At 36.0% G+C, this 13,930-nt stretch overlaps 1 protein-coding gene across 7 annotated transcripts in view; it reads left to right on the top strand.

Annotated features, from left to right (window-relative positions):
* Nucleotides 1-13,930, top strand: part of CLCN3 (chloride voltage-gated channel 3) — a 67,406-nt gene that overhangs the window by 27,643 nt on the left and 25,833 nt on the right. For all 7 annotated transcript variants that reach the window (XR_005056144.2, XM_036998831.2, XM_017642877.3 and 4 more), the window contains 3 exons: nucleotides 5,076-5,233; nucleotides 9,490-9,589; nucleotides 10,884-11,071. Coding sequence is in view for 6 of the 7 variants with exons in the window: in XM_036998831.2 (XP_036854726.1) it covers nucleotides 5,076-5,233; nucleotides 9,490-9,589; nucleotides 10,884-11,071 (446 nt within the window). In the remaining variant the exon portion in view is untranslated. The remainder of the gene's footprint in view (nucleotides 1-5,075; nucleotides 5,234-9,489; nucleotides 9,590-10,883; nucleotides 11,072-13,930) is intronic.

Here is a 13,930-nt window from a genome sequence, read left to right as displayed (position 1 = left end):
TGTGCAGAGTAATTGTTTGGAAGTCACTGAAGGCGAGACACAGCTAACAGAAATGTTTACTGTGGGGCTGTGCTTCTGCTGCCTCATAAAATGAGAAGAGCAGGTTCTGCCTTTCTGCTTGAGTCCGTAAGTTGTTGGAGTGATACATGCTTTGTTTCCGTATTATCTTCATGGTGCACATGACTCGGGAATTCTTATCATGGAGCTGGGGACATGATGTGTGTTAAGTGGTATTGAAATTCTCCTTTTCATTCTTGCAAAGAAGAGCAGTAATTAAGATCAGCAGTCCATGTCTCTCCAGCTCTACTCAGATGAGGGCAATAGGTGGGTGGGGTTTGAAGTTTGTTAAATACAGTAGACTTTTAAAAGAATCTTCTTAATTTCAGACTTAGAGATGTTGAAAAATACTGCAAAGAAGTATTCCTTTGTAGCCCTTCACCCAGATTCCTGGAAGGTTGACATTTTACTGCACTTGTTCATTCTGTCTGTTTTTTTCTCGCTATCGAGTATGCTTTTCTCTAATATAAAATAAATACTCTATTATACACACACACACACGGTGCATATGTACTTTATTCTTTTTTCTGAATCATGTAAGAGTGAGATGCAGACATAAGGCACTTGGACCCCTAAATACTGTAGGGTGTCTTTCCTTTTGAGATGACCTGCCTTTATATGTGGCCATGGTACAGTTTTCAAAACCGGAAAATTTTGATATGATACAGTACTATTATCCAGTCTACCAACTATCTCAGGTTTGCACATGTGCCACTATGCCCTTTAATTAAAAGAACGTTTTTTCCTGGTCTAGGCCCTAAATATCCCGGAGCATGTGTTGCGTTTAGTTGTCCTGTCTCTTTAGTCTCCTTTAATCAGAACAGCTCCTGGATCATTATTTCTCTTCCATGGCTTTGATGGTTTTTTTTCAAAGAATGCAAGCCATTTATTTTGTAGACTTCCCATCAGTTTGAATTTTTTTTGTTTCTCCTTAGAAGATTCAGTTTATGCACTTTTGGCCAGAATAACATAGCAGTTATCATCATATCAGAAGGCTGTCAACATTTTGGACGGTTCCCTCCAAAAACATTTTTTAAATCACCAATTTAATATCATCATATGGAAACAGTTGGTGATTCTCAAGTTTGCCAATGTATATAAGTGCTCTTACTGTATGTATTCTCCAGGGCTTTTTCTTAGGAAAATTTGTGGCCTTTCAGTTTGGCTTTGTTGAAGTAGAAATAACTGAATAAAATCAGGGTAGAGGAAGGAAGAAAGGGCTAGTGTACTTTCAGCTTTAGGTGTTTTATGTAAATGAACGTGGGCCACTGCAGGGATTGGGCCTTTAAACCCTCCACCAAGAATGATTAATTATTTATTCCTAGAGTACTTCTGCCAGAACACTGAAATGGATACACTGCTCTCCTTTTAGGAGTTTTACACCTTTCCAAGGCAAACATTCAAATGTGTTAAATAGTGAGATGAGTGCCCTGCCATGTCTGGTAGAAGTAAATAGAAACCAGTTTTTTAGTATAATATTCAGTGTTTATTACATTGTCTGAAATACTAATCACGCTGTATTAATGCTTGTTCCTACTACCTCTTTGAATTATCAAAAAGCAAAGCTTGGAACCTCCAGTATAGTTAATTTGGCTTAGATCCTAACAGTAATGTCAGTCCTTAACATGGCATGGTGACTTCTTGTACATCTCCCCCTCCCCTAACCTCTTATCAATCTAAGATAATCTCTTTATGTAAGGTAGGCATTGTTTATAGTGATGGGGGAAAGTTTAGATTCTGGTTTTGCCTCATGATAGTTTTGTGAAGTGACTTAACATTTATGATAGTTTTTTATTTGTAAACAAGATGAAATGAGTCAGAATCATCAGACTGCAAGAGTAGTCTGGGAATTTTGCTCCATTCCTTAAAAGTCACAGAATAAAATAGGTTTCTTGTGTTTTATTTTTGCAGTGTTTGTTTAACATTTGTACAGTGTCACTCATTATATTCTATATCAATTAGTTAAATTTCCATTAAAATGATACACTTGTAGATTATTTTTGACATAAAATCTATATTCCTACTACACAGTTTGAAGATAGAATTTGTAGTCAGTCATTAATGCTAAAATCAACTATTTGAAATTATGTACAGCTTTTAAGTTTTTTAAAGGGGCTTTAAAAAAGTTCAAATGCTTCTTTGCTTATGTCTTTATTAAACTATATGTCATAAAGATATTTAATATTTAAGAATGATTTATCCAAAGTTACTTAGCTTAGAATCTGGGCCTTTGATAGTGGTTGTTGCTTTTCATTTACATAATGGCCAGATACATTAGAATTTCCTTAATTTCGGGGCATTATGATTAGCACACATAATGTAGGGGGGTCATGGGGAAGGCAGTACAGCACAGAGAAGACAGGTAGTGACTCTGTGGCATCTTACTACACTGATGGACAGTGACTGCAGTGGGGGTGTCGGGGGGACTTGATAATATGAGTGAAAGTAGTGACCACAGTGTTGCTCATATGAAACCTTTATAAGATTGTATATCAATGATACCTTAATAAATAAATTTAAAAAAAAGAATTTCCTTAATTTCATGGCCCTTTGCACATCCTTACTAAAATGCAGTGTGTATGTCTGTTTAGAAAAGTAGCTTTCAGTGTCAGTCTAGAAGGGTGAAGTGGAAAATGAATGTTCATTCTCTGCTTTCCTAACAGTAATACCTTCCAGAGGTGACCGTAATTAACAAACTGTTTCATGTCTGTTAATTCAGCTTTCTCTGTATTTAAGCATACATGTGAACATAATTTCTAAGCCAAAACACATTTTGCAAAGTAATTTTCATATTGAATGTGCCGACCTGCACTTGGCCTTTTAAAGACTGTAGTTGTAACCAACTTTCATTGTCAATATATTTTGATCCCCCCATTCTTTTTAACTGCTGCATTATATTCCATTGCATGTATGTACATGATTTACTTAACTAATTATCAGTGGATGAGGCATTCTATTCATTTGACATTTTCAGTATTACAAATAATGTTACAGTAAAATCTAAGTTTTTGTATACTTGTACAATCAATTAGAAACTTTGTATATTGATAGATATTCCCAAATAGCTGTTCAAAATGGTTGTGTTAGTCTACTTTCATCAACAGTGGGAGACTCTAAATCTGGTAATTTTCACTCTTGGATGGATTACCATTAAGTGTTTTTCAACTAGCTTTTTTTCTTTCCTCCAAACTCTTTTTCTAACAGTAGTATGAACTGTCTTTCATAGACAGTATTCATATCATGTTAATTTTTCCAAAATTAAGTATAATCATATCTAATAACATCAAATGTGTTAGCTGTAATTTTCATTAACCATAGCATAGTTATTTCATATTATTTCATTTTAAAATTTATATTCTTCAAGAGGTTTTCTTAGATTAAACCCACCTAGTTCTAGATACTACAGTCTTAAGATTTCTTTATAACAGATTAAATATAGGTAACACAACTAAAATTGGTTTTATAGTGCTTTGATATTGGAAGTTAGTTTTAAGGTATATTTGGGATTGGGAACTCCCATCTTGTACCTTGAAGTCAGGGGCAACACTCCTATTATCTTTGTATCTCCTGTGTCATCTAGATTGCCATTCATATAGAAGATTCTTAATAAATGTCTTCAGTTGACTTGGGTCCGTGCTGTATGAATGTTAGGTCGGGGTCACGCCAAACCCTGCCTGATCTGTAGATGCGGCACTGTTGGGACGCGGCCACACCCGTCCGTCCACACACAGCCGGTGCTGCTTTGGGCTAAGATGGGGAGTTGAGTAGTTGTGGCTCTGGCTTCCAGAGCCTAAAGTGTTTGCTCACTCGCTTTTTTGCTGAACTTGCTCTTAGATTATAAGCATATCGGTATTCATTTGCTTCTGCTTTCTGTCTAGGGCAAATAGTAAGATGTTCTAATCTCATTGTGCATAATTTATGAGTTTATACAAGTATAACTGCTGGAAAATTCTAGAAGTGGATTTGTTGGGTTGGAGAGCATCTTATTTTAAATTTTGTTAGCTTTGCTTTCCCAAAGAGGTTATGCCAGTTTATATTTAAACCAGTAATTTTGTGGCAGGACCTCTTGGCTCAAAACTTTGCTAACTCAGTGCTTTAACCAACTGTTTGTTTATTTAAAAAAATTTTTTAACAGGAGAAAAAAAAGTATATGTATATATGGGGAATCTATAGACAAGGGTTCCAAAGACAGTCAGGGAGAGTGAGGTATACATGTCATCCAGAACCAAGGAGAAGAGGGGAGGGGTCTGAGACTTCAAAGTAAAAGGGAAGCGATCCACAGAAATATGAAGAGTAAATTTTAACCAATTTTTAAACTTTTACCAATTGGACAGAGGAAAACAGTATTGTAGATTTGATCTGCATTTCTTTTGGAACTTCTTATCACATGTAAGAGCCATTTGTATTTCTTCTTTGTGAATTGTCTTTCAGTGTCCTTATTGGTGCCTTCAGGTCTGTTACACTTACGTTAAAGTATACAGTGAGCCCATGTCGAAGATTGTTTGAGTCTAACGAGGGACCCAGCTTGATGACAAGACTAATTTAGAGGAGGGTGTGTGAGACTGAAAACAGAGTCAGTGAGAGAAAGAATTTTCTTACAGGGCAAATACAAAAAACCACAGCATTATTTGTCTACTAGACAGAATTCATTTACATTTCTGCTAGATGAAAGTCACAATTTTCAGTTTATCAGTGTTCTATAAGCCATTATCTAACTTTGCAAAGTCTAAGCTGTAATCATTAGTACATAGTAGTTCAAACAACTTTGTCTTCCTCTGAGCATTGGAAAACTGTTACGCAGGTTTTCTTTGATTCTCTAATATGAGTTTGAAAGGATATGCCATAATCTCTTTGCTTTATTTCCAAGTTTTGGATAATTTTTCTTAATGTTTTCCTTCATTTTATTGTAATTATTTTAAGTGTTACTATTTCTTTATGAATTACTAATGAGCTTCTAAGAAAGTTACATAGTCACCATTGTCTCTCATAAAACAGGCTCATTCTTTTTTGCTCTGTAGGAACTCACTACACGATGACAAATGGAGGCAGCGTCAACAGTTCTACACACCTGCTGGACCTTCTGGATGAGCCGATTCCAGGTGTGGGTACATACGATGATTTCCATACTATTGACTGGGTACGAGAGAAATGTAAAGACAGAGAAAGGCATAGACGGGTATGTGTCTTCAATATTTTTTAAATATACTGCATAATTAAATCATTTAATAATATATTTCTGCCAGTGTCTCAGTCCACCAAAATGTTATACATTAAAATACATTTAAGTAAATCTCTACATTTTATAAGTAAGTAATACATGGTTTTTTTAATGTATTTTTTTTTTTTTTTTAGTGTATTTATACCACATATGCATGTATCCAGAAAAGATTTGATGTAATGTAACAGCAACAGAGTAGATAACAGAATAGGAAGGAAAGGGGAATCATGCACAAGAGTTCAGAATATCAAGCCAAGTTCAAGATGTGCAAGTCAGCAGGTTTAGGTCTGTGCAGCAGCTATAGCAAAAAGGAAGACTTGCTACATAAGTCTTAGTGCCCAAAAAGAAGGTAGTTCTGTGAGGTTTTGCTGTTGTCTTATCTCCATTGTTGGTTTCAAATTCTGAGATATTTCTCAATAAATTGAGTCCTGCAGGGCATGTTGGATGTTGAAGTGAATTACTAGTGAAAACAAGAATTGGCTTTTACTAAAAAAAGTACAACTATGGATCCTTTTTATTGTTGATCATGACTTACTGGTATAATGTAATTGAAATGTTTTTAAGAAAAGAAAATCTCTTTGAAAATGAAATTAGGAATTTCACAAGGGCTTTTATAACTTTGAGGTCTGAAATATACTTGTAAATGAAAACCACTGCTTATACAAATTAGTTACAACCTTTCATATTAATGTATATATATTAAACCTGAAATTGAAATTTGGTTATGTTTTTTTTGAAAAGCAATTGCTTCTGAGATTCTCCAGTCAATATTTTACCTTTTCTGGAAATATTAGAAATAGGGTATAACCGAAATTAAGACACACAACACATGAAATCAGTGTTCCCGTCCAATGATTCTCAAACTTTCATCTCATATCCCTTTAAAACTAAAGTATTGAGGATGCCTAAGGAGCTCTAGTGTATGTGGTTATATTAATTGATGTTTACTGTATTAGATACAAAACAGAGCAGTTAAAAAAAATACTGGTTTATTTAAACATAACAGTAACAGACACCATTTACATGTTAACATAAAAATACATTTTTATGAGAAATAATTTTTTTCCCAAACAAAGTGTTTAGTAAGGGCATGACGTTGTGTTACATTTTTATATATCTCATTATTGGCTGGTTAATAACAACTGCTGGATTCTCATACCTGCTCCTTCATTCAGTCTTTTGTAATGAGTTGTTTTAATTAAAAATCTAGCCTGACACAATAGTAGTTGGAAATAACCTCTTTAGGTCACTGTGGATATTCTTTTGCCACCACACCAGGGTGACAGGTGGCATCTCTTAGAGGGCAGCTGCAGCATGGGACCTGAAACTGCCTCTGAACTTTTTAGCTTTTATTAAAATCCATTGGTTCACTGTAACTTCGCATAGTGATCATTTGGAAAATACTGGTTCACTATGTGGTTCTTCCCAATGTTGACATTTCATTAAACAATTTTTAAAAAATCACTGATGTTCCTAAAATTTTTAGAGAAAACTGAAGCTAAAGAAATGACAACACACCCCTTTTTTCTTATTTATGAAAGTGGTCCACAGTCCTTGAAGACATTTTATATAACCTAATAATGTATGAAGTAGTCATGAAGTGTCCTAGCTAATCATTATCAGTCATCTCTTTTTAGATATGTTGATACCATTTTGATCTATGCTTATATAAGCATAATTTTTTCTAAAGCTGGGGAATTCTACACATAGATGTTCTTACTATTGTTCTTAAAACGTGTAAAAAAAAAAAGCTTTCTCTGTCAGTACATATACTTACCTAATTCTTCTCCCATGAACTTATTAACCCTTTAACCATCCTACTCCAAATTATTTTGAAGTAAATCAATGTTATATGATTTTTGTATTTTTACAGTATTTGAAAAATGGAGGTTATCTAATTGTCATTCCTTTTTTATTAGCTTTAATATTTCTATAAAGAAAACCTTTTATTAGCTTAAATATTTCTATAAAGAAAACTTCAGGATTCCCTGAAGTTCAGATTGTACAGAAAAGGGAGAAAATGTGAAATCATGGTTCCTTAGCATCCTCACAGTTGACCAATGAGGTTTATGTTTGCTTGTTTGATTTTTGTTTCTGTATCTTCATGCACTCATGGATATAAGCATATTTTAAGTGTTTTAATCATCATAATTATTATCCTATTGATACCCTTGTTCAATTTTTTGACTAGTAGGGGCTTATTTAGGTGGGTACCTATGTCCTTTGATATATCCTTACTAGACCGATGTATTCTGTGAAGACAAAGCGATCCTAGCTTATCTTACACATTTTCTGCACCAAACTGGAGTCGGCCATCTCTCCCTGGAGCTCTTTTTCCTTTGAAGGGAAATGGCAAATAGGCAGGCTGGGTGCTACAGGCATTTATTATTTTTGGGTTGGGCATTATGTGTAGCCTATACCTCTAGTCTTGAATCTCTATCTCCTTGGAGGCACACCCAAAATCTCACCATCCCACGTATGATCCCTCGATTCACTTCACAGTGCACACACAGCAGTTTCAAAATATTGCCAACACTGCTACTGGTGGTGTGCTTACTGAAAAGTTGTGGTGTTTTCTCTTTTTAGAGTCCCTTTTGTCCAGAATGTTTCTCCCACTAGGGTTGCACAGATTACTTTGTTTTGAAGTCCCTGCCCCTTCCACCTTACTGCCTCCCTTCCTTGAAAGTAATGATTTAGATTTTCAGTTTTATGGTTTATCCCTTTATTTTTTAAAATACAAATGTATTTATTATATACATGTCTTTTTTAGGTAAATGGTAGCATACTACACACACTTTCATCTACCCTGCGTCCTCCTGACGCATGTAACACTGCAGATATCTCGTTCTTTCTTAATGGCTGCAGAGTTTTTCATTACCTAAATGTACTACAGTTTATTTAACCAGTACTATATTGATGAACATTTAGATGATTTCTAAATTTTTACTTAATCGTATCACATTTTATTAAATATTACAGCTATCTTGTAAAAAGCAACAGGGGATTTAATGATTATCTTCGAAAGAAATGACCTACCTTCAGTACTAAAGAGTAGCTAATACCTGTGTTAGGTAGCTTATGGTATAGAAGGAGTGAAGTTACCTCATTCAACCAGAACTTATGGAGTCTTCTTAAGGAGCCTGTGCCTTAAAATAGACCAGATCATTGCATTCCAACTGTAGCCCTCCTGGGGGGCAGTCGGCACTAAAGTCCTAGGCTGAGAATATGGCTGTTTGAAGCAGCAATCCTGGTAGAACAGGAGGAGGTTTGGACTAGTTAGGGATGGGTCTAGAAGTGCCTTCTTACTAAGAGGGGAGAGGCCTGCCTTCTTGGGAGCTCATTTGAAAGTTCTAGCAGAAGAGCACAGCTACTCGTATACCCGTGACCGAGAAGCAGCCTTCCTCTGTTGGGGAAAGTCATACTCTTCAGCTGAGCATGCAGCTTCCGGAGGGACGCACATGGCCTGGTGAGGGAGGAAGGGGACATCCGCCTAGCCAGCTGGATCAGCCGAACCAACCCTGACAATCAATGGGTGACAGATGTCGTAGCCAAATCGCCCTCACATCCGAGACTTGCCTTCTTGTGTCTTCCTAGAGTGAGATCTGGAAATCAAACCTCTTATGATCCTGCTAATCTTATCTCCTCCACTGTATCAATAGAGGACATTTCTGCCCTCTGCAGTGATAAAAGAGAGCCTCTGGACCCTACTGACAGGATTGGAACTCTCAGACCTGCAGTTAGAGGCCTACAGTTAGTGGCAGCCCTGTATTCATGTGACTACATTTAGGATGTGGTACTGTCTTTCATTGACCTAACCTTTTAAAGAATAAGGTAATGTACTTAACTGCTAACACCAGAGGATGACCATGGGATGACAGTCATTTCAGTTGTAATACTGAGTTCTTTTATATCCTGTTTATATAAAAGATGTATACCAGCTTGATTTGATTCAGTTTCAGTTTAGGTCAGACTCTGTGTGGTTTGCACTCACATTCTGAGTTTCTTGTTAGAAATACAGACTCTGAGTAAATGCTTGTCATCTGCTTACAGGTGTAGTAGTTGTCTGACACAGTTCTGCCCCGAACTCACCTTTCCTATTCTTTAGTTTAGAAAATATTGTTCCATGTATAATAACTGAGAAAAATTGATGGATTCTAGAATTGTGACTTCTATTTGTAGTTTGAAAAATGAAGCATAAACATTTCAAATTTCAGATCAACAGCAAAAAGAAAGAGTCAGCGTGGGAAATGGCGAAAAGTCTCTATGACGCGTGGTCAGGGTGGCTAGTGGTGACGCTGACGGGGCTGGCATCAGGTGAGGAGATCGCCATCGGTCCTTTTTTGACTCACAGAACCATAAATAGTCTCCTTATAATTTCTTTTTTTTTTCAGGTACTGTTGGATTTTTCTTCAAAAAAATTCGTAAACATAAGACTAGGAGGCAGGAGGCTTTGGAGTCTGGTGTGTCAGCTCTGTCACTTTAAGGGTCTGTCCAGTTTGGTTGATCTTTCTGGGCTCAGTTTCTCTATCTGAAAATACATGGTTTGGACCAGGTGAAACATAAAGTATCTCTTTAACATCAGCGTCATAAACAGCCAGTTTTATTCAGTACCTCCTGTTGTGCACTGTTCTGAAAGCCTGCATGTGTGTATCCCTCATGACGATCCTGCGGTGTAAGTGCTGTTGTTTTACATTTTACAGATGAGGGGACTGAAGCATAGAGAAGTGTTAAGTACTTGCAGTAAATGGCCAAGCAAATCTTTAAATTCAGGCAGTTTAGCTCAAGAGCCTGTACTTTTAACCACCGTGCTAGAGTGCCCACAAGTCCTTATGTGTGGATTTTAAGCTGGCAGTTGGAGATTGGAAAACAAACATTAAGAACTATTTTAATGACCTTCAGCTTCCCCCATGGAAGGTTATATCCAGAAGAATGTGAGAAAAAAATTAAATTTATGTGGAGAATAGAGGGAAATACTGATATCTCTAATTGGTATGCACAAGAATTTTGGGGCCAGTATGTATATGACCTATTGACATTTTTGTATAGAAGAGCCTAGATTTTGACCATAAATTTTTTGTATTTCTTTTGTGTTCAGTCAATAAAATGATCTTGATATATTTGATTTTCTGTAATTTAAGAAAAAACAGAAAATCTGTCACATTAATTCATTAATGTTATGAATTTCACAGTTATTTCTAATAGACATTAAAATTTAATGAGGTTAAGGTAATTTGTAGATCTATTAAATAAGTTTTGAACCCTGACTTCAGTAACCGGACTTGGGAACTACTGCCAGGTAGTTGTCTTTTGAAAATGTTTTAGTGTCTTGAAAACACATTTAAAAAAATCACAATGAATAATACAGTTTTAATTTCAAACAAAGAATAACCATTTTATTTTAAAGAATAGCTATTCACAGTTTTTTAAAAGAAATTTATACTTATTTATGACTAAGATTTGAAAGTCTTAAATTCATGTTAATATTAGTCCCTATGTGACCCTTTATTTATAGGAAGTCCCCAGCTTTCCTTGACCCTTTTAACTTGACAGTTCTTGACTCCCCCAAAATGGATCTATGTTTTTTACCATCGCCAGTATGTTTTCACAGGGGCACTGGCTGGATTAATAGACATTGCTGCTGACTGGATGACCGACCTCAAGGAGGGCGTCTGCCTTACTGCCCTGTGGTACAATCACGAGCAGTGCTGCTGGGGGTCCAATGAGACGACGTTCGAAGAGAGGGATAAATGTCCGCAGTGGAAAACATGGGCGGAATTAATCATAGGTCAGGCAGAGGTAGGTCTTGCTTTGTCTCTTTGTGAATTAATAATTGATATAGTGAAATGAATCTTCAATTCATTTAACTGTAGAATTAACCACGTTAGATGATTTCAACTGCGTTAAAGGGGAAAAGAAAGAAATGTAATTGGATGCAGTGGAAAATGTAAAGAAACATTGCAGCAAGTAAAATGTCAGTATTGTTTCAAGAAGCTCGTGTATTGGTTAACTAGCTGCATAGCCACAGACAAATCTACTTAATTATGATGTAAACTATTTCTTATCGTAGGAAAGGATTGAAATAGGATATGTATAACCACAAAAGGTAAATACGAGGTCAATGTTATTAACAATGCTTATATATTGCACCATGATTGTTCAGGAAATGTGAATTATTAAAAAATTAGTTAAATAAGCCTTCTAAAGGGAGATGTCTTGAAGAAAGCCATAGATTTTTACTTGTGGCATTATAGTACTTCAGTATTTATTTTACTATTCTTGATGTTCTATAATAGAGACTATTTAGAAGTTAGAATATTGTATAATGCCTAGTTACATGATCGTATAAAGATGTATTTTTTACTGAAGTATCTTTGATACACAGTCTTGCATTGGTTTTAAGTGTACAACACAGTGGTTCAACCATTACCCATATTATTAAATCCTCACCCCCACTAGTGCAGTTACTATCTATCAACACAGGAAGATGTTACAGAATCATTGGCTATATTCTCTTATGCTGTACTTCCATCCCCGTGACCAACTTACATTATTGTTGAGAATTTTTGTGCCCCTTTATCTCCCTTCTGCTCCCCACCCACCTGCCCCCTCCCCTCCCCCATGGGAACCACCAGTCACTTCTCATGCTGGCTATGAGTCTACTGCTACTTTGTTCGTTTTGTTTTGTTTTTAGATACCACAAATAAGTGAAATCATGGTTTTTGTCTCACTCCACTTGGCTTATTTCACTGAGCATAATACCCTCTTTGTCCATCCATGTCGCAAATGGCAGGATTGCTTTCATTTTTATGGCTGAATAGTATTTCATTGTATGTATGTACCACCTGTTCTTTATCCACTCATCCACTGATGGACACTTAGGTTGCTTCTTTGTCTTGGCTATTGTAAATAGTGCTGCAATAAACATAGGAGTGCACGTATCTTTTTAAATCAGGGTTTTTTGTTTTTTGTTTTTTTCAGGTAAATTCCTAGAAGTGGAATTACTGAGTTATACAGTATTTCTGTTACTTCTTGTTATTTCTTGTCTTTTGGATATTGGCCATTCTGACTGTTGTGAGGTCATATCTCATTGTCGTTCTGATTTGCATTTCCCTGATGATTAGCAATGTGGCACATCTTTTCATTTGCCTGTTGGCCATACATATTTCTTCTTTGGAAAAATGTTTGTTCAGGTCCTCTGCCAATATTGCAATTGGGTTATTTGTTTTTTTTGGTGTTGAGGTATATGAATTCTTTTTTTTTTAAACTGTGGATAACGTCAAAATACCAAAGTGTCAAGAAGAGTACCAGGAATGCCCAGGGAACCAACACTCAGCTTCAACAATTACCAGCTCCTGGCAACCCTTCATCTGTATTTCCAGTCACTTCCTTGTTGAATTATTTTAACTCATAGATATCACATTCTTGAGGATGTATCTCTAGAGATAATAATTTTATTAAAATATCTTTAATATACAATCTTATGTTGATTTCAAATGTACATCACAGTGATTCAGCAGTCCCCATGACCAAATACTGTGGTTGCGAATTATTGTGCCCTTTTATCCACCTCCCCCACCCCCCACCCCTGCTCCTCTCCTCCCCCTTGGTAAACACTAGGACTTCTCAGTATCTCCATGAATCTGCTGCTATTTTGTTCCTTCTGTTTTGCTTTGGTTTTATATTCCGCAAATACGTGAAATCATATGGTATTTGTTTTTCTCTGTCTGACTTATTTCACTGAGCATAATACCTCTAGATCCATCCATGTTGTTGCAATTGGCAGGATTTCTTTTCTTTTTATGGCTGGGTATGAATTCTTTATATATTTTGGATGTTAACCCCTTATCAGATAGATCGTTTACAATATATTCTCCCACACAAATACGTGAAATTATATGGTATTTGTCTTTCTCTGTCTGACTTATTTCACTGAGCATAATACCTCTAGATCCATCCATGTTGTTGCAATTGGCAGGATTTCTTTTCTTTTTTATGGTTGGTGTATGAATTCTTTATGTATTTTGGATGTTAACCCCTTATCAGATAAATTGTTTACAATACATTCTCCCACACTGTAGGATGCCTGTTTGTTCTGATGATATCCTTTGCAAACTAAAAGAAGTCTTTTAGTTTGATGTAGTCCCTCCTACTTGTTCATTTTTTATTTTGTTTCCCTTGACTGAGGAGATGTATGCAGGAAAAAGTTGCTCATGATTATATTCCAGAGATTTTTTTTCCTATATTTTCTTCTGTGAGTTTTATGGTTTCATGACTTATATTTAGGTCTTTGACCCATTTCAAGTTTAGTTTTGTGATGGAGTTAGATAGTAAACCAGTTTCATTCTCTTGCATGTAGCTGTCCAGTTTTCCCAACACCAGTTGTTGAAGAGGCTGTCATTTCCCCATTGTATATCCATGGTTCATTTATCATATATTAATTGACCATAGATGTGTGGGTTTATGTCTGGGCTCTCTGTTATGTTCCATTGGTCTGGGGATCTGTTCTTGTGCCAGACCATACTGTTTTGATTACTGCAGCTTTGTAGTATACCTTGAAGTCAGGGAACATAATACTCCCAGCTTTGTTGTTCTTTCTCAGGATTGGTTTGGCTGTTTGGGGTCTTTGTGGTTTCATACAAATATATGGATGTATAT

The sequence above is a fragment of the Manis javanica genome, chromosome 3 (genome assembly GCF_040802235.1).
Source record: "Manis javanica isolate MJ-LG chromosome 3, MJ_LKY, whole genome shotgun sequence".
Lineage (NCBI taxonomy): Eukaryota > Metazoa > Chordata > Mammalia > Pholidota > Manidae > Manis > Manis javanica.
The sequence above is the reverse complement of the archived record's forward strand: the minus strand, read 5'-3'. Positions and strand labels throughout refer to the sequence as shown.